Genomic DNA, 21,894 nt, shown 5'->3' with positions numbered 1-21,894 from the left:
CGATTGTCTGTGTCCATGGGTTATGCATATCTATAATAATCTATAATAATAAAAGCATAATATGCTAATTACACCAGACGTCCTTCTGGACAAAGCCGGGGCTGTGAGGGAAGCCCAAGTCCCGGGTGCCAGAGGGAAGTCAGTGCCAGCAGCAGGGGGAAGGAAGGTCTTCTCTTGCACAAATTTCGTGCATTGGGCCTCTAGTATGCATATAAGTTCTTTGGTTGATCTCTTCCCTCCCACCCATCCACCCCCAACTTTCCTCTGAGATTCCACTCTCTGTTCCATGCTTCTATGTCTCTGGATCTATTTTGTTTTAGATACAATTTCTTGCCAGATTAATAACTGCTAAGATCATTTAGGACTCTCCCTAAAACTTGGAGGATAGATTCCCAGGAAATCCATACCCTCAGTGCTCCTCTCCTTGCACATGGGTTTTTATCTCCTCATGTCATATCATAACTGCAGTGAATTTACATTTCAGTGGGACAGGACACTGTGCAGCCTAGTTACTAGTATTTTAGGGCACTTCAGTTCTAAGGGAACTGGTCCTACCTGAAGATATTTCTGGGTGCTGATTCACTCTGCTAGCTTAACTCCACTGACATTTAATTAGAAGCATAATTTATTGTACATCACAGTGAATACTTCTGATGGATGTGTTGCAGATTGGTACATAAAACCTGTTACAGCCAAAGTCTAAAGTCGTGCAAGTGAGTCATCCCCTCTCTGCTTTGCAGAAGAGAGATGCCTTTCTTTCTCCTCTCTGGTGATTCACCCTTTAGGTGAGCCAGTTCAAAGCTATGGGTATATGTTTAGATGCCAAATGCTAAGAAAACATTGCCTATTTCCTTTCTACCTTTTTTTTATTATCATGAAGGCACTTTGAAGTTAGCCAGAATAGAAACTTGAGGATTGTGGAAGTACATGAATAGTAATTTATATTTGTGGGATAAGTGAGGATCATTCCCCATATACACTCAAGTCTACCAAAGCCAATAATGAGTTCTATTATCTTCCAGTACTTCATTAAATGTCTAAACTATTCACACAATTGGATACTGTGTTGGGAGTTTCACTATTTTTTTCCCTTTAACGTAAGCAGAAAATCATAGAAAAACAAATTAGTCATATTCTTTATAGAGAATTGTTATTGATACTCATCTGCATCTGTTAGATTCATATTGAATGACCCAAATCACAGTTATTTAATTAAGAAAGATTACTAAATTGTCCCATTGTTAATAGTATCTTTCTGTCATTTTTAAGGTATCTTTTATTCAGACATATAACTGTTCCTGTTTTAACTATGATAAATCTCAATATACACAGATGTGTTTAATGTTTCTAGCATATAGTTAGTAAAATGTCTTATAATTCATTATATAATTGATAAAATATACACAAAAATTAACAGAGATTATTTGTAGGAAGTGGATATTCTAAGGATTTTTAAAAAAATTTACTTGCATTTTCTAAATTTTCCACAATGACATGCATTATTTTTATGATCAGCAAAACTGATTTTAAAATCTTGTGTGTATACTTTTTAAATACCCTATTACAATTATGTTAAAAATCAAAACATAAAAAATAGAGCAATATGTTAATGGTAGTTATATCTTAGTGGCATAGTTTATAGTGATCTTACGGATTCAAATATTTATTGAACAAATAAATAAATTTTCTTCTTTATCTTTTCTAATTTTAAGTAGTTTTTGTTAATGAGAAAATATTGGATTCTTCTTAGGAAAGAAGTCAATAAATCATAACATTGATATTATCCCATAAGAACTAATAATGTCCCCCCCAAAAAACACATTTTATTGATTGCCACCACCTAAATTGCCAATAAAAATATTGTAACTGTATACAATATACAAGCAATTGTGTCCAAATAATTGTGTATAAGTTTTGTCCTTGCTTTTGAAGTATTGTTTGAATCCTTTATTCTAATCTCTCTCTTTTTTGTTGTTGTTTTTAATCCTCACCTAAGGATATTTTTTCATTGATTTCCATAGAGAGTGGAAGAGAGGGCATGGGGAGAGAGGGAGAAAGAGAAACATCAATAACATTGATGTGAGAGGAACTGTGATCGGTTGCCTCCTGCACATTCTCCAACTGGGTCTTGGATTGAACCTGCAGCCCAGGTATGTGCCCTTGACCGGGAATGAACTCTGTGACCCTCTGTTGCATGAGCTGACAATACTCTAACCACTGAGCAATGCCAGCCAGTGCATGATCTACTCTTTCTTTACAGGTAAATATGTTTAATATCTTACATTATTTAAATGTTTTTAAACATGGGCTGAAAAGTCAGAATGCCCTGGTTTCATGTCACAATTATACCATTTTCTAGCTATGCAATTTTAGGTATATTACCTCTCTATGATTCAGTGTTATTATGGTAAGTGGACCATTGGGTTTCTATGAGAATTAAATAAGATTACTTTAATAAATTTAGGTAAATTATTTAGCATTGGGTTTTGCCTGTAGGAAGCATTCAATACATATGAAGTATAATCATTTTCTTATCTTTGTTTCCTAATAATATAGTACCTGGAGTACAGCTCTAGTTCACTAAACAGATGTTGATTTGCTTTGACTTTAAAGAATTCCAATTTACCTCAAACTTAAAGCCAGAAATTGAAATGATAAATACCAGATAATTCTTATATAGTGAGTATACATTGAAGAATGCACTCGGGTATTCTAGAGTGTAAAAAACAAACAAACAAAAAATACCAAAAAACTGTTTCTCTACTAACATACTTAGGTTGTACATTATAAAAGAAATTTTTAAAAAGATAAAAATAGCTATCTTGACTTATGCCCATACCTATGACCATGTATAGTGGTGTTTTGCAAATAATTAGGCACCAGCATCTACTATAAAATTCTTCTCCCACACATCTCTTCTATACTTGTCCCTCTTTCTGCCTTTAAATTTTACTCTTATAATATCAAATAGGTGCCCATTAGACAGATTTTCAGATGGAGGTTAACATGCATAATCTTAAAAAGCACAAGTAATTGATATTGCCAAAACATTATATGTTTTGCAAATTTTTTATTTCACCTATATTGGCTAGAAAGAAATCAACTCAATGCTCAGCCTGCTCTATGCTTCTCATATGTCTTTATATTGCTCCAGATTCTTGGTACATAGTACCTTAATATGCATTACAGAATATTCATTGAGTGAATGAATATATAAATAAATGAAGTTGTAAAACTTTTCTTTAAATAAGGTGAGATGGGATAATTAATTTTTGTACAGACATCTGTCAAACTTTCTCTGAAAAAAGAAAGCAGACCATACCAACAAAAATGGACAGTATATAATTGTAATATGAGTGTTTAAAAACTTATATGTGGCAGTCATGATCATGGAGCCTTTCCTATGCATGAATTAAGGAAATACAGTTAAAATTGTTGGAGGAGTTCAATTATTTGCAACATGCCACAAAGATCATTTTTAAAATAAAAGTACAACTGTTTTTGGATAATGTATTCATTAAATAAGTCCAGTATCTAGGTATTTGCATACCAAATGAAACCTGGGAGCCTTTATAATTTTTTAAAAATTCATCAGCCACTATTTTCTCATACTATATACACAGTTGAAAGCTAATTAATCTTATTCATTAGTTGAATTTAAGTCTACAATATCTGCATTATATGAAATTACATTTGTATTTATATGAAATTACCTATGTTACAAATTTTAAAGGCTTTAAGAAGAAAAGACAATTCCTGTTTTAGCAGTACATGATTTACATACTTGTGTAAACCAAAGTTAACTTTAAAGGCATTTAAAATGTTCTAAGCCCTCCAGGGTGAGCTTACTTAACAGGTTAATTTATTCTAATATTATATAATCAAAACAGAATTTGGGCAAACTATATTTGAACTGAGATTAACATAATGAATACCTTTAATAGAAAGTCTTATCATTTTCTCCCTACAATTATCAAATGTTCTGATTTAAGTGACAGTCAAACAAAACAGAGGACAATTATAAAAATTCCAAAGTATTGTGAAAACATTATCCTTCCATCTTGAGGGGGGAAATCATCATTCCCCCCAGGGGTATGAAGTGATTTTCAGCTTAAACACAATGTACATATAATAAGGATCATTTTTTATTTTATGTGGTTTTATGATGAAGTATGATTTCCTACTATTTAATAGGTGTCATTGGAAAAGAAAAGAAATTGAATTTAAAATAGTCCTGCAAAACAGGATTTGAGTAATAAGAGCTTTCCAAAAAGGTTGGAAGCCACTGTGTCCACTGGGAGGGAGAACTTTTGCAGAACCAGGCAGCCCGAGCTCAAGGCCTTTGCCTCACCTCTACTCCCAGGGCAGAGCTAAAGAGGGAAGGAGTAGTATTTCTTTCAGGTTTTTCTTCAGAAAAAATTCAAAGGATATTTATAGCTTAAGAAAAACAAAAAGAAAAATAAAGACTAGTAAAAGACAGGTATAGTAGTGCTTACTTTGTCCAGAAAAATTTATATATCATTAAAAAACCGGGATGATTTGGGAAGCATGTGTGTATGTATGGTAGTGTGGGAGTGTATGTGAGAGGCGGGGGGGGGGGGGTGGGGGAGGCGTGGGGAGAGCAGGAGAGAGCATTTACCTGATAATACTCTGAACCTGAATCATGACCACAGTTATAATTAAAGCTGCAACCCTGAGCTAGCTAAGTGTAGCCTTGGTGTCCCCGATCTTCATTTCAAATGGTCAGTTTCTAATACATAATAGCTTGCTCCCTGTACAAATAAAAAGGGGACTGAGCAAAATTACATATAAAGTTACTTTCAGGGCTTAACTATTCTAGTTACACATAGTTTTACAAAATACTAGAAGAAAATATGCCAAAATGGTAACTGATTATCTTAAAGAAAGTAAACTCTCAGTAGTATTTTCCTTTTTTACAATTGTACAACTTTTCTATAATCCACCTTTACATTAAGTTTATTCATAAAATATCAATGTATAGGATACTGCCATTGATTACTGTATAACAAAGTTGTGTTTACTACTGAGTAAACAAGTCACTACTTTTAATTATTCTATTAGAAGGGCTAGTTGTGCGTGCTGTAAGTGCTGTAGTTGAGGGGACTCCTTTCCTACCAGCATGAAATGATTCAGAGGCGGCCTCACAGTTCTGCCTAGAAGATGTCTAGAGTTTGCACTAGGGCTCATGCTCTTCTCTCCACAAAGCCCTTTCTATGCCCTCGCTCTCAAGACTGCTTAGCAGAGCAACTGAGAACTCAGTATGCGCTGGTTTTACGTTACTCATCACTTTATGTCTTCTATTGTAGTTAATTATGCATATGCTTCATTTCCCCAGCCCAAATCATAAACACAAGAGAGGAAAGATGTTTATTTACTTTTGAATCCTCCTCATGTCTACCACAGTGCACTGAACACAGGCACTCAATAAGAAAAATTTGTAGAGAGACTGAAAAAATGCTCTTATCCCACCTCAAATTTTTGCCTCCATTATGGCTAAATTGTATTTTATTTATTAAATTAAAAATTTTAAATATTAAAGAAATGTGCCATACTATATTATGGCCATATCATATTACAGTAATCTTTGAAGAAATCCAGAGAGAATAAACAAAAATAACTTTAAATGCATTAAAGATGAAAGAAAGTATTTATTTTTAATATGAAAAATGGCTTAAGTGCTATTGTAATACTTCATATATACATTCATGAAACAAATAGGAATAAGGATAATTAAAGAGAATGTGTTCTCAAAAGCTTATAGAACTACCAGAGAAAGAGATATTTTAAAAATATTATATTTTCCGATGCCTAAAATGTAGTTTTAAATGTAAAATCATTTTAGATAATTTTGAAAAATAAAATTATAAAATAGCTCATTGATTTCTATTTTGAAAAGCTATATTTTGATATGACAAATATTTTTTCACTCTAATTTAGCACAGCAAAATTAAAGTAAATAATACAAAGGTACACTTATATAAAGAACAATGTAAAATTAGATATAACTTCTATTTTTAAAGAATATGGTAGACACATAGAATTTCAAAATTATCAAGTTCCTTATCTTTTTATTATTATTAAACTAGAGGCCAAGTGCATGAAATTTGTGCACGGGGTGGGGGGAGAGGGGGGCGGTCCTTCAGCCCTGCTTGCACCCTCTAACAATCTGGGACCGCTGGCTCCTAACCACTTGCCTGCCGGCCTGCTTGATTGCCCCTAACCACTCTGCTTGCCTGCCTCATCACCCCTAACCACTCTGCCTGCCTGCCTGTTCGCCCCTAACCACTCACCAGCCTGCCTGATTGCCTCTAACCACTCTGACTGTCTGATCGCCCCAACTGCTCACCTACCTGCCTGATCACCCCTAACTGCCTCTGCCTGCCTGCCTCATTGCCCCTCATTTTACACTTTTATTATTATAGATAGTTGCCTTGCTCCAAGTTTTAAGGACCTGCTTGTCATAGAGATAGAAAAGTTTTAATTTTTACTCTTGATTATGGCAATTAACTAACACAGATGGCCACCAAAAAGGTGACTTACCAAAAAAGGGTGTATAACAAACGGTGCTGTTAAGTCCTCTTCCATGAAAACGTGCAGGTGGTGCATTGTATCTGCCTGGGTACATGAAAGAGTGAAGTTTCTGTCTGTCTTTGCAATCATATGAGCAAATTGTGTGAGACCCCAGCCAAGTCTGGTTTGGTGCTCACAGAATAATAGAGCTCTTTTTTTTTTTCTTTGCTCCATTGGTGGAGATTTTCTAGAAGTTGCAGGATATTTTCCTTTTAATTTTTCCTCCACACTCTGACTTATGTCTTTCACCTTTGGTTTCCCTCCATTCCCCCACCCGCAATAGTAACTTGCTACAGGCTCACTTCACTCGAGTCTCTAGGAGATCCGCACAACACGTCTGCCACCAGAACCACGGTTCCCAGCATTCCTGGTGCTCCCCGTGCTCTCAGCTTCCACTTCCAGTCCAGGGGCTGCCACCAGAACTACTGTTCCCAGTATTCCTGGTGCTCCCCACACTCTTGGCTTCCACTTCCAGCCCGAGGCCCCTCCCGTCCCCTCCTTCCACATGGCCGGGGTGCCAACACTGGGCTCGTGTTGCTGGGGCAACGCCACCAGCTTCCTGCCCCAGCCACCATGGGCACCACCATCTTTGTTGTGGAGTGATGGTTAATTTACATATTACTCTTTTATGAGATAGGACAAGAAATGTATAGTAAAATGTGTACAATGTATAGAAAATAGAAAAATCAACCACACTTGCCAGAGACCAATTCCAGCATGTCATAATTTCAAGAGTTTCATCAAAAGGTTGATGAGACTTAGGGACTCAACAGGGTTGAGTCACATATGTAGTCACCTGTTGGAATGGCTGAAGGCATTTCCCCAAACCTGAAAAGGGATTATTCTTGGCTGCCAGACAGCTAAAAGGCATCTTAATCTATATGTTATTGCCTCCTACTGGCCAAACACCTGAACAGCCATAGGCTAATTCTCCCCATTCTGACAATGGACTCTGTACCAAACCCTGACCCTTTGAAGTGTATATCTCTGCCTCGCCTCAGGAAAAGTTGTGGTAATAAAAAGCGTGGGGTCCTGGGGATGGAAAGAACCTAAGACCTTAGATCTTAGCTCCTTTAGCTAAGCTCCTCTGACCCCCAATGCCTTTCAAAATTACATCTCGTCTCTGGACTCTTTATTAGTCTCTGGACTCTTACTTATCATCTATGCACAGCCTTCTCCAGATTCCTGAACCCTTCTAGATACTGGAACTAGAAACCCGGCACACACTAAAATAGTTAAAGAAATTATATGGATTCCCAGAATGTAGAGATTAAAATTTGTATATTCTTACACTCATTTTATGCAACTATGTGAATATAGTATACACATCATGCTATTTATAACCTTCCCTCATTAAAATGTATTTTCCATATCTCTCTAAAAGTAAATACTCAAAATATAATTTTAATAGTCATACAGAATTCCATATTATTCATGAATCATAATTAATTAACCAGCCTCCTATTACTGGGAATTTATATTGTTTCAACATTTGAAGTAATTATAATGCTGTTATTGTACATAAATCTATAAGTATTATTTCATTAAGATAACTTGTTATACACACATCACTGAATTCTGAAAGAATGTTTATTATAATTTAATATTTTCTTGATGATTCTAAATAAATTACCATATTTATTGTAGTATACAATAAGATGGTAAGTATTTGCTCTAGGTGCTGAATGTCTGAGCTGAAATCCTGGTAGCACCACTTCAATAGCTGGATGACCTCAGACAAGTTATTTAGACTTTCCCAGACATACTGATTCCTTTCCGAAATGAGTTCAATAATAGCATATATCATATAGATTATGAAGATGAAATGAGAAAATCACATAAAATATAGAGCCTTTAGTCTTATGAAAATGTCTTAACTTTATGTTAACTATGCCATTTCACCAAAATAACAATAGTAGTAGATACTAAGAACTGCTATATAACATGTTAAACTATATATATGAATTTTATAAAATTATAATTTATATATCCTTTTATATTATATATAAATGAGAATAACATGTTAAAATTATTTTATGTATTCATTCTATATGCATATATAAATGTATAATATTTTGTTATTATTGTTATTGTATATTCTTTTCCCAATTTATCACACTTTATAAAACCAGTCTCTTTTTTTGTCTGATTTTTTTTTTTTGCTTAAAATATTACAACAAGTAGTATAAAACCATTGTCTTAAAATAACCAAAGCAATATTGCAGAAAAACAAAGCTAAAGGCATCAGAATCCTGATTTCAAACTATATTACAAAGCTATATAATTAAAACAGTATGATATTTCATAAAAACAGACTCATAGCCCTGACTGGTTTGACTCAGTGGATGGAGCGTCGGCCTGTGGACTGAAGGGTCCCAGGTTCGATTCTGGTCAAGGGCATGTACCTTGGTTGCGGGCACATCCCCGGTGAGGGGTGTGCAGGAGGCAGCTGATTGATGTTTCTCTCTCATCGATGTGTCTAACTCTCTATCCCTCTTCCTTCCTCTCTGTAAAAAAATCAATAAAAATATTAAACACACACACGCACACACACACACAAACAAGATAAAATAATTGCAAAACATATATTTGATAAGGGTTAATATCTAAAGTTTATAAAGAATATATACAACTCAATAAAAATTCAACTTAAAAATGGGTAGGTGGGTATAAATAGATATTTTTCCAAAGAAGACATATAGATGGCCAACAGGTAGATGGAAGGTGCTCAAAATCACTAATCATCAGGGAATTCAAATCAAAACCACAATATCAACTCATAGCTGTTAAAACGGCTAGCATCAAAAAGTCAAGAAAAAACAAGTGTTGGAATAAATGTTGAGCAAAGCCAAGACTATGTACTACGTAAATTTGGTTCAGCTACTATGGAAAACAGTATGGAAGTTCCTCAAGGACATAAAAACAGAATTACCGTACGGTCCCGCAATTCCACGTCTGGGTATTTACCCAAAGAATATGAAATATATATACATATATATCCCCCCTTTTCATTGCAGCATTATTTACAATAGCTAAGACATGGAAGCAACCTGAGTGTTAATTAACAAATGATTGGAGAAAGATGCCCTTAACAAAGAAAATCAAAGGGACATTACAGAACATGTAAGTGAAGGCTGCTGGCAGTTTATAGTTGGTAAAAAGGGAGAGCAACAGGTATACAGCCAAGAAACTTTTCAAGTCCAGTTGAATTTAAAATATAGTTTTCAATGACTACATTATTTTCCTCAAGCAAGCAGATACTTCATCAGCAGACCATAAATAAATAAAAAGTAAAATACATGGAGCTTCTTTCAGATTAGGATAATCCTCAAAGAATGAATTCAAAACAACTTCATTGTGACAAGAGTAATAAATGTTGATATTCTAAGGAAAAATCAGGACAAGTCAGGATAAAATGATGAATAGAAATCTAAGTAACTGCTGAGATAAAAAGTTTTTAAAGGTATAAAATATAAAGCAGAACATGTAGCAGCTGGGTTATATCCACAATAAATCCAACATATTTGATTACCATATCTTATTTTGAGTTCCATAACTTAAAAGAAATTAGAATTTTTCAGAAATACTTGGAGAGAAATTCCAAAGACTTTAAGGATTAGAAAGAGGGCTTCTGAGGAATAATATTTTAAGTGGTCAATTTTAGAGAAAAGACAGATTCTTATTAATCAATGCATACCCTTTATTTTGTGGATTGTGAAAAAGTTACAACTGTAACGAATGCTACATAAGAAAAGAAAGTCTTATATTGCAAATTAGAAAATTCTAAGAGAGGAGATCATCAAATATCAGTCTTGACTGTCAAGGACAATTGCGAAATTGCCAATTTTTAAAGATGGGATTATCGCTTGGCTAATGCACATCAGCTCTTGCCTGAAAGCAGCAGAATAAAGTCAATGCCATAAAAAGACACCTTATACTTTTTTTTTTCAACGGGCAACAAAACAGTGATTAGGCCAGGAAATCAGGTCCAGTATTAATTACATAAATTAAATAACCATATGTTATAAAGGTAAAGAAAATTTACTATATCAAGTAAATGATATATGAAAAATAAGTGCTAGGAAATTAGAGGTCTATGCTCATTATTTAGGATGTGGACAAATTAGAAAAACTTACAATAACATGGTTTCAATCAAGAATGGACCCTTAGTTTAAATAATTTAATCATTCATGTGTATTCCCTAAATGATTCCATTGAAAGATAATGGCTGACCTACCCCTTTCAAGGTATTCCCATAACAAATCCAGTTCTTTAATATAATCTAAAGCTTCCAGGTTGAAAATCCACCAAAGTCACAAAAACTTTATGGAGGAGAGAAACAAGTTCAGTGTATTTCAGACAAGCCAGAAAACCAGGAGAAGTCAAGGAAAGACAACGGATAAGGAAGGATGACCAAAGACAAGTTGAAAGATGAGCTTCCCATGATAGCCTTTCCAAAAATAAGTTTGACAAGGCCAATGTTCCTGGAAAAAATATGTAAAATATTTTTTTTATATTGTGGGTGTTTAAGATGATATGATAACTTTATATGATTCAGAAGAACAACTTTGTGCCTATTAACCAATTTGAAATGCTGATCGTGGCATTCCAGTTATATTCAAGCTACTGTGCTAGGGATTATGGAATTTACTGAATATTTTTACAGCATGCCTGGCCCTAAAACTATATAAGTTGTTAGAAAGTCATGCCATTTATGGAGCATTCAGTAACCTTGTTAACTACTCCTCAGTTCTTGCTGATGATACATTTCTAAGTCTACAGAGTGAAATCAATAAACAGGAGGCCCTACAGTGCGGAGTATTAGTGTTGGGACACATAATAAGTTCCCAGAGCTCTCTTCACTGAAATGCTACAGTAGAGGAGTTCCTGAGTTTCAGAGAGCACTCTGTGTAATAGACGGATCTCTTTCAAGGCAATGCTGCAAACTCTCCTGTCAATCAATTTAATAACAACTGTAATTCAAAGAGGTGGTCACTTGCTAAAAAGGGAAAACATAAGTTTAAACCCTCCAGAGATGGAGTCCTCAAGTCACAATGTAATGCCACTTGCATATAGGCTTTATATTTATTTTATTCGAACCAAATGTTCACAAACAGGCTCTAAACAGTGAACACAATTTTTAAAAAATGATATGGTTCATGTTCTGGTAATTTTCAGGTAGAAAACTGCAAAGAGAAAATAATTGCAACCAGAGTATTGATTCATTTTATAGAACCTAAGGACTTTTACATTCATTTTTACAATTTTCTTGTTTTCTTTCCCCTCTCTTCTAGGCTATCTATTAGAACTGAGCACTTAAATATACTTTTATATTTACTGGCCCAATAAGAGTGCATTAAATTTGTGACTCTGTAGTAAGTTCTAAAATGCTAGTTTTAAAGCTTAAAGAGAAATCATCTTGCAAAAATATTATCAAAATACAAATTTCCCAGAAGGGAGGACAGGGGTAGGTAGGAGGTGGGAAGAGATCAACCAAAGAAGTTGCATGCATATATCCATAATCCATGGACCCAGAGAACAGTGTGGTGAAGGCCAGGGGCAAGTGTTGGAGGCAGGCTAGAAGGAATCAGTGGCGGGGGCAGGGGGAGGGAGGGCAGAAGGGGACATATGTAATACTTTCAACAATAAAGATTTAATAAACAAATAAATACATAAAATGCTAGTTTTAAAACTTAAAGAGAGATCATCTTGAAAAAATATTTGCAGAGAAAGACATTGATGTGAGAGAAAAACACTGATCAGTTGTCTTCTGTGCGTACCCTGACCAAGAATTGAATCCACAATCTAGGTATGTACCCTGACCAGATTTCAAAATACAGATTTCACTCTCTTGGATCTTTAAAGTTATGTTTTCAGCTTTATTTTTATTATTATATTAAAGTACACATGAAAACTGCACATATTTAACGCAGATAATTTAATGAATTTTGAAATATGTGTACATCCATGAAACCATCACCACAATCAAAATCATAAATATTTGTTACCCCCACATTTTAGAATTCAACATGTCTCACTTCTACTCCCAACCCCCATTCCCAGATATCCACAGATGTGTTTTTGTCATATGGTTTAGTTTGTTTGCATTTTCTAGACTTTTATGTAAATAATACACTTGCACTTCTTTAAAAAAAAAACCACCCAAATCTGGCATCTTTCATTCAGCATAATTCTTTTGAGATTCAGCCATGTTATATGTGCATCAATAGTGTCAATAGTTTGTTCTTTTATATTGCTGAGTAGTATTTTGCATAGATACATCACATTTTGTTTATCCTTTCACCTGTAGATGGGCATTTGAGTTGTTTTTAGTTTGGGTTTTTTACCAAAAATGTATCTACAAATACTCATGCGTAAGTATTTATATGGACACATACTTTCTTTTCTCTTGGGCAGATTTCTAGAAGTGCTAGGACTGGGTCATATAAAAGGTATATATTTAACTTCTTAAGAAAGTGTCACACTAGTTTGCAAAGTGTTTTTTACCATTTTGCATTTGCAATGGCAAACACTAGAATTCCAATTGCTGCACATCCCTGTCAACACTTGGTGTGCTGTTGTCTTTTTCATTTCAGCCATTACAGTAGGTGTGTAGTGGTATCCCATTGTGGTTTAATTTATATTTCCCTAATGACTAATAAATAATGACTAGTAAATAACAGGGCAACTTTTTTTAACTTGTTTGCTATTCATATATATTCTTTTCTCTTTTTAGTTTGTATTTATTTTATTCACAGTAATAGTCACTGTTTTTGGTACATAGTTTGTTTTGACTAATTTTTAGTCAAGAGCCATGTGATGCTGCCATGATCAAGAGAGAGAGAGAGAGAGAGAGAGAGAGAGAGAGAGAGAGAGAGAAGAGAGGGGAGGGGAAGGGAGGGGAAGGGAGGGGAGGGGAGGGGCAAAGGGGAGGGGAGGGGAGGTTAAGGGAGGAAATTTAAATTAAATTTAAATTAAAAAACATTGATTAGTTGTCTCCCATACATACCCTAACCAGGGATTGACTACACAATCTAGGTATGTGCCTTGATCAGGAATTGAACCTGCCACCTTTAGGTACACAAAATCATGTTTCAATCAACTGAGCAACTCAGCCAGGGCCTTATATTTGTTTGTTTGTTTGTTTTATATTGTTGACACGATTACAGATGTCCCCCATTTCCCACTCTTTGCCTACCTCCACCTAGCCTTATAGTTTTACTTCTTCCAAAGTGTCACTGAAATGGAATCAATGTGTAGCTTTTGAGCTAGGCCTCTTTCACATGATGTGATGTATTTAAAATGCATCCATGTTGTTGTGTGGATAGTTCATTCCTTTTCACTTCTGAGAAGTATTTAATTGTATAGATTTAACAAGCTTTGATTATCCATTCACTAGTTGAAGAATATCTGTGCTGTTTTCAGCTTTTGGCAATTATGACTAAACGACTCTCAACACTTGATAAAAATTTGATCAGTCACTTCACTAAAGAAGATATACAAATGACAAATACATGGAGGGATGCTTAATATCAGTGAGAGTAATGCAAATTAAATCACAATGGAACACCAATTCATAGCTATTACAATGACGAAAATTAGAAAGACTGATTTATCCAAGTATTGATGGAGCTGTGGAGCTATTGCAACTCTCACGCTTCTACTGAGGAAGAATATGAAATGGTATAACCACTTTAGAAAACAGTTTAGTGAAGAGAAAAGCAAAGATATTTCTAAACAAAGTTCAATATGTGAATGTTAATAGCAACTTTCCTTGTAGAATCACTTTAAAACAACAACAATTCAAGTGTTCATACTGTGAATAGATGAACACAGTATGGTTCCATTATTCTAGTGGAGCCACCAAAGTATAAAGCAACCACTTTTTAAAATGCAGGTATAATACTTAACTAAAGAGAATGTTATACAGAGTATGTATCACCTCGTATTATCTAAGTGACAAATTAGAGTTGTATAAAAAATCATTTCTTTTTCACTATAAAAGGAAATAATATGGTTCAGTATCTTACCTATATATTTGTAGCCTTCTTCCCCATCTACTGTGGGTCTTAGCCAAGTTGACCTAAGTCGCCTATTATCTTTCACATGGGCACCTTTGGGAGGATAAAGTGTAAATAACATTTCAACAGCATTGGACATCGTGACGATTTCAGAATATTTTTCACGGTCATCTGTAAAAAAAAAAAAAGAAGGGGAATATTAATTTTTTAGACCTTCTTACAAAATGCCTGAAGTAATTCTTTTAAGGGATGCAAATTAAAACTATTTAATAATTTGAGTGCTAATGATTATGTTAATAACATGGGTTTTCTATAGCCAAAGATACTTCACCAAAAACCTTACTGTTCAGATCATTCCTAGCAAAAATTAAGAAGTAAGGGGTTTACTAACAGGATCTTCAAACACTATCAGTTAAAGCAGTTTTATTAGTAGCTATAGAAAAAAGTAAGATACCAATGAACAGCATTTATATTCTATGTACTATAGCATAACCCTATATATTTTGTAATTGCCATTAAACAATGAAATCTGATTAACTAGGCAAAAATGTTGAGTAAATGTAGAGTTCTATAAACTGAAATTGCTAAAAGAATTAATATTCCTAGGCTGTGATCTAGTAATACATATACAAATATTTATATAGCACAATATACTGAGGAGTTTTCCAAATGCTTTAAAAAGATTATAACATTTAATTTTCAAAGTAAATCTATAAGGTAGATCCTATTATAATTTCCATTTCACATGAAGGATTTGGGGCCCAGATAAATTAAATAACTTGCCTAAGTATTTTAGTCTATAAATGATTCAATTAGGATTTTAATTAGCAAAGGAAGCTCTTATTTGCAAACAAAAGCTTATCAACCAAACTGACCTGTATTAACAAGTAGATGAGGAAACTAGAATTAAAAAATAATTTGAATAGACGGAAAAAATCTCTGGTTTATGGCCTTTGGGCCTCCAGTTAATAATTTCAGTGTGTGCTTGATAAGCCACTGTACAAAATTCAATAAGGCAGGCTCATGAACAGTTTTCAGTCAATGTGATTAACCTAGAAACATTTAAAGGAAAAGAAGTACTGATGTGAATCTCCATGAATAATTCTGTTGCTCCTTCCTTCCTTCCTTCCTTCCTTCCTTCCTTCCTTCCTTCCTTCCTTCCTTCCTTCCTTCCTTCCTTCCTTTCCTTCCTTTTTATTTCCATTTATTTTATTAAATATCATATTTTGTGGCATATAAGTAAAGGCAGTAAAACATAATAATTGAATTATTAAGAAAGTAGTTTTGGCCTTAGCTGGTTTGGCTCAGTGGATAGAGTGTCGGCCTACAGACTGAAGGGTCCCAGGTTTGATTCCAGTCAAGGGCACATGCAATCAATGATTCCCTCTCACCATTAAGGTTTCTATCTCTCTCTCCCTCTCCCTTCCTCTCTGAAATAATTTAAAAAAAAAAGAAAGAAAGAAAGTAGTTTTTCCCTGGCTGGTTTGGCTCAATGGATAGAGCATCAATCTGCAGACCAAAGGGTCCCAAGGTATGGTCAAGGGCACATACCTTGGTTGCGGGCTTCTCCCCGGCCCAGGCCCTGGTCTGAGCGTGTGCGGGAGGCAACCAATCGATGTGTTTTTCTCACATTGATGTTTCTCTCTGTCTTTTCCTTTCTCTTCCACTCTCCCTAAAAATCAATGGAAAAATATCCTCAGGTGAGGATTAACCAAAAAAAGAAAGATTTGTTGGTGGGCAGTATGACAAGTTTTAACCTATTGCAGTGATGGCGAACCTTCTGAGCTTGGCATGTCAGCATTTTGAAAAACCCTAACTTAACTCTGGTGCCGTGTCACATATGGAAAAATTTTGATATTTGCAATCATAGTAAAACAAAGACTTATATTTTTGATATTTATTTTATATATTTAAATTCCATTTAACAAAGAAAAATCAACCAAAAAAATGAGTTCATATCTTCGCCATCACTGACCTATTGCCTCACTCCACATCCACCTTCATTGTCCTGCTTGTGAGAATAGGACATTTATCCCTTGTCATATGGCACAATGTTAAGCATCTTCTGTGGAGGGTAATGTCAAGTAGAGAATGAAAGGGCTCTTCCTGGTGCTGGGTGCTCCCCTGGCCTGCTCCGACAGTGCACAGTGGGCAGCAGTGCAGGGTAGCTTCTGGCCATGTCACCTGACTCCACCTAGGGCTCTCTACATACACATTTGGGGAACTTCCTAGTGAGTTCTCTGGTACAAACCTTCCCCATGAATGAGTTCCCAGTGGGTTCTACATTGTGACACCTTCCTCTGGACAGTTTCCCCAGAACCCCAGAAAGTGGCTTCCCTGTGAGTCTTACCAGCATGCAGTGTCAGTGAACTTCCCTGCCGTTCACTGGATCACAGCTATGCCCTCTCCAAGAATATCTGGATCCCAGGTGAACGGTGAGGGGAGGGGGCCTCTTTAAAATGTGTTTTTTCCTTAGGTGCTCTGCCTCTGACCTAGAGATAGTGACCACTCCCTAAGTCAGCTCTTCTCAATTCCTAGGATTCCTTTTATCCTTAGTAGCCAATCATAGTTACTTTAATCCCTATCATAATTAATAATTCTTAATATTAAACCTTACCTGCTCAAATTACTGTGTAGTTTTTCTATTTCCTATTTTGACTCTGACTAATACAGACAGATTCGGGGGTCTATATTTTGAACCACTATTAACATCCTGTGAAATATCAAACACATCAATTTACCTTGAGGTGATAATATTGACCTCATATGGTTCTTGTTAGAATTAAATGATATAAGATATATAAAACATTTATACCACCATGTCCACAAGTAGTAGAGAAATGTGTTACTAGTTTTCATCCAGTAAATTATCTATATATATAAAATTCTAAGTGACCGGCTGACTGGCTGACCGGCCAACCAGCCAGTAGCTATGACATGCACTGACTACCAAAGGGCAGATGCTCAATGCAGGAGCAGAAACCACAGGCATGGAAACATGGAACAGACTGATGAATCTCAGAGGGAAGGCGGGAGGGTTGGTGCTGGGGTCTAACCCCAGCAGGTCCAGGGGTCCCCAAAGGTGTGGACGGAGTCGGCGAAGAAGGAATGACACAGAGACAGCGTTCAGTTGATCAGCAGCCTAGCCAGGATCTCTAGCCAGGATCTCCAGCCAAGTTCTGTTCAGGATCTCCAGCAAATTTCTGGTCAGGATCTCCAGGGAAGTTCTGGTTAGGATCTCCAGCCAGGTTCTGTATCCATGTTCTCTTGCTAGGTTCTCCAGGTTCTCCAGCCAGGTTCTGTAGCCATGTTCCCTCGCTAGGTTCTCCAGCCAGGTTCTGTCCAGGTTCTCCAGCCAGGTTCAGTCACCAGGTTCTAGTAAGGTTCCCTTGCCAATTTCTGTAGTCAGGTTCAGTCCAGGATCTTTTGCCATGTTCTCTCACTAGGTTCTGTCTCTAGGTTCTGAGGCCAGTTTCTGTCCAGGATCTTTTGCCATGTTCTGTCTCTAGGTTCTGTGTAGGTTCTGGTCTAGGTTCTGTGCCTCTTGGTTCTGTCTTCTAAGTTCTGTTTCTTGCTGTCTTGTTACATCTATATTTATACCAGTTGATTCAATCCTATCAATCTCTATTACAAAGGTTAGGGCGTTTCTTATCTCCATTCCAGGGAGTAAAGATTATGTAGCTTAAGCATGATTGCTCATAGTTAAAGGGATTAATTACCCGCCTGGCACTTAGTTGAGGGGTTTTATTCCCTCCCTAACTTCAGGGGAAAATCCCTACCTGGGGAAACAACCTTTCTCAGAGAGGAGACCTTGGTTAAAACACATAGTGCCAAGAAGGTGAGCAAACATTTTAAGAACAGTATGCCATATATGCCAGGTCCTTTGAAACAGCAAGGATGGACCGGATCCCGGCAGGTTGGGGAGGGCAGGAAGAGATTAACCAAAGATCCTATATGGATACTAGAGGCCCAGTGCACGGATTTGTATACCAGTGGGGTCCCTCAGCCTGGCCTATGGGGATTGGGCCAAAACCGGCTCTCCAACATCCCCTAAGGGGTCCTGGATTGCGAGTGGCCTCTAGTTTTAATAATAAAAGAAGAATAACTATGAGAGTTAGGAAATAAACTAGATTTATGTTCATTAGTTTTAAAGCACTGAATTTTCCATAAAGGCAGATATTCCCATTTCAGGCAAACTAAAATGCCTACACTAAAATATACATAGTTGTAAATGTGGAACAGTCACTTTCTCTTACTGGCTAATCCTGACTGAAGACTAAATAGACACACATGGAGTTGGTGGAGTGTTGAACTTCCTAGGATAACATAATATAGTGATAATTCGAGCATCAAACACATTTAAGGTTTCTAGATCAGAGTTCTGCTAATGCTACCATCTGCCATCAGGTAACACAAACAGAGTCTTAGAACATATATAAACAAGGCATCATGGCATTTGAATGATTTTACTTTTCTTATAAGATCAAAGTTGATTACAAATAAGCATTTTTCACTTTAGAAAACACAGCTTGCAAAACATGTTCTCTTCTTTTTATTTTATTGCGTATGTCACCCCAAGATAAAAACAGGAATTTGATTTTTGTTGCTCCTATTGATCATTTTTGTTACTTATGGAGTACATTCCCTTTAAGACACTGCTAAGTCAATATTGCCACATTGGATTTAGATGTAATAATTCTGTTCTAAGAACTCAAAAAATTAAGAGCTCTTCCTTATCTCTTCTTCCCCAAGCCACATATGTAATAAAAATCTGAAGATCTTAGATGTATGTGTCTAAGTGGTTCTGTGGCAAAAACTCACACGAAATATCTATTACTCTCTATCGCTCCCTGGTGGCCAAGTGGTTCATTCTCTTCACTGAGAGGTAGCAGCAGTGGTTGAGAGTAGAGGCCTTGGAGCTTCACTGGTTGGGTGTGAATCTGAATCTCCCATTTACAAGCTGTGTGCCCTGAAACAAGTTAGCTAACCTCTCTTCAGCCCAGTATCACACACAACCCCCAAGACCCCAAAACACACACACACACACACACACACACACACACACACACACACACACACACACATGAAATATCGCCATAATATGGTGTCATGAGAACTAAATGGGTTAACAGAAGTGAAGTTATTGGAAGAACACCTAATCTATGGTCAGCATTACTTACATTAGTTATTACTATCATTATGATGCCCTTCATTTAACATATGCTGGTATATACAGCCTCTATTCTATTTCGATAATAGCAGCAGCTTCTTGCCTCCTGCCCCATTTTGCTTGTGCTTTAGACAGGCAAGTGGAAAGGTGGGTGGGCGGTCATGCTGAAGTCATTACCCTTCCTAGTCATTCCTACACTATTTTGGATGCTCTAAGGGTCAGTGGTTCCTGTTGAATATTCATCAACATCTTGGGGAATCTACCACTTTAAAAAGATTTCTGGTTAATCAGTCACTTATAGGCTCCTAGTGGGCATTATGGTGGTTTTCCTTATTATTATTAGCAATAAAAATAAAGAGAATATTTTGTTTCATCTAATACATCACAGATGTTGATGGCCCCATCAGTTTACAGGCCACTAAGAAATATAAAGGACTGCCAATTTAGCTATAGCATGCCATTAACGATAGAATGTGGCTCAATTTCAGACAATAAGACATGAAAATATATATCACAGGGTTAACAAAATAGGGCAAAATCTAAGGGTTATCACTCTCTTTACTTTTTCTCAATTACATTTATTGAAACTTGTGATTGTATTATTTATATTTTTTTATTTACTTAAGATCTGTTTCCCTCACAAAACTATTAGTTTCAGGCAGGTAAGGTCCCTGGCTGTTTGCTAACCGTTGTATCCTCTAGCACTTAGCCCTATGCCTGATATTTAGAAGTGGTCAATAAAAGGCTTTTTAATAAACAAATAAACATAACAATAATTGGTAGTATTTATTGGGAGCTTAGTACGTGGCAGGCAATGGGCTAAGAAGATTATATACATTAGTTAAATTGAGTCCTAAAATTTGTTGACAAATCCAATGAGTTAAATATTGTCATAGCCATATGATAGCTAAAGATACCAAGGCACAGAGAAGTTACAGAGGGTTTTTCAGCTGGTAACGATGACATTAGGATCAAATCTCAATTCTTTCTAACTTCAAAGCCTATTCTCTTAATGAGGGCGTCACACTGCTTTACCAAACATTTCCTGGCATCATGGGACTCTTAGCGGCTTTGGGGCATGCTAGCCACCTGGCAGACTCTCCCTTGGAAGTCTTCTTCCAGTGTTTCTAAATCCTCCAGCTGTCCCTGTACAGTCTTCTAGGCAGCACTATGGTTTCTCTCACAAAAGCAGCAGCTAAACCTCTTCCCAGGCAGTTTTCTGATGCTGGTCTTCTCCAAAAGAACTTACTTTGCAGAGGCTATTGAAGAGCCATCAGGTCAAAACTACTATTCACCAACTGATTATAACTTATCAGTTTGCTAAGGACGTAATCTATATTAATAAAAGAGTAATATGCTAATTAGACCAGACATCTTCTGGATGTCCTTCTGGACAAAGCCATGGTGGCAGGGGCCGAGGCAGAGGCGGTTAGGGGTGATCAGGCCATTTGGGGAGAGCAGTTAAGGGGTGATCAGGCTGGCAGGGGAGGGAAATTAGGGGGTGATCAGGCTGGCAGGGAAGGGCAGTTAGGGGGCGATCAGGGGAAGTTAGAGGGTGATCAGGCTGGGAGGGGAGGCCAGTTAGGGGGCAATCAGGCTATCAGGCAGAGGTGGTTAGGGGCAATCAGGCAGGCAAGCAGTGAGGATCGGTCCTAAACCAGCCATCAGACATCCCTCACAGGGTCCTGGATTGAAGAGGGTGCAGGCCGGGCTAAGGGCCCCCACCCCCATGCACAAATTTCATGTACCGGGTCTCTAGTCTAGTATAAAATCCCATACCATGATCTCTTTAGCCACCTCTAGTTTCCCTCTTCTTCTCAGGTAAATGAGGCTCATTATGTTTCTACTCAGAGAACCCAAAGATGCCCTTCCCTTCCACTCCCATGCAGGGAGCCATACTATTGTGAGGAGAGCCCATTGCTTTCCTCCTGCACAGCCTGAATTTGAATATTTGAGGCAGTGGTTCTCCTACTTGCATTTTAAAAATCAAAGTGATTTTTTAAAAAATGATGAATGGGGTCTTACTAATTGAGTTTATTTGTGTTTGGCAAGTGTTCAAGTTCCATGATTATTTTAACATTATTTAATGGTGAGTCTTTGATAGAAAATTT

General features: G+C 36.5%; 1 protein-coding gene across 1 annotated transcript in view; it reads right to left on the bottom strand.

The window, feature by feature from the left end:
- IQCM (IQ motif containing M) overlaps positions 1–21,894 on the bottom strand; it is a 284,914-nt gene that overhangs the window by 44,671 nt on the left and 218,349 nt on the right. The window contains exon 12 of the mRNA XM_059699526.1: positions 14,623–14,784. Coding sequence (XP_059555509.1) covers positions 14,623–14,784 — 162 coding nt within the window. The remainder of the gene's footprint in view (positions 1–14,622; positions 14,785–21,894) is intronic.

Source organism: Myotis daubentonii, chromosome 5 (genome assembly GCF_963259705.1).
Source record: "Myotis daubentonii chromosome 5, mMyoDau2.1, whole genome shotgun sequence".
Lineage (NCBI taxonomy): Eukaryota > Metazoa > Chordata > Mammalia > Chiroptera > Vespertilionidae > Myotis > Myotis daubentonii.
This window is presented reverse-complemented; position numbering and strand designations above follow the sequence as displayed.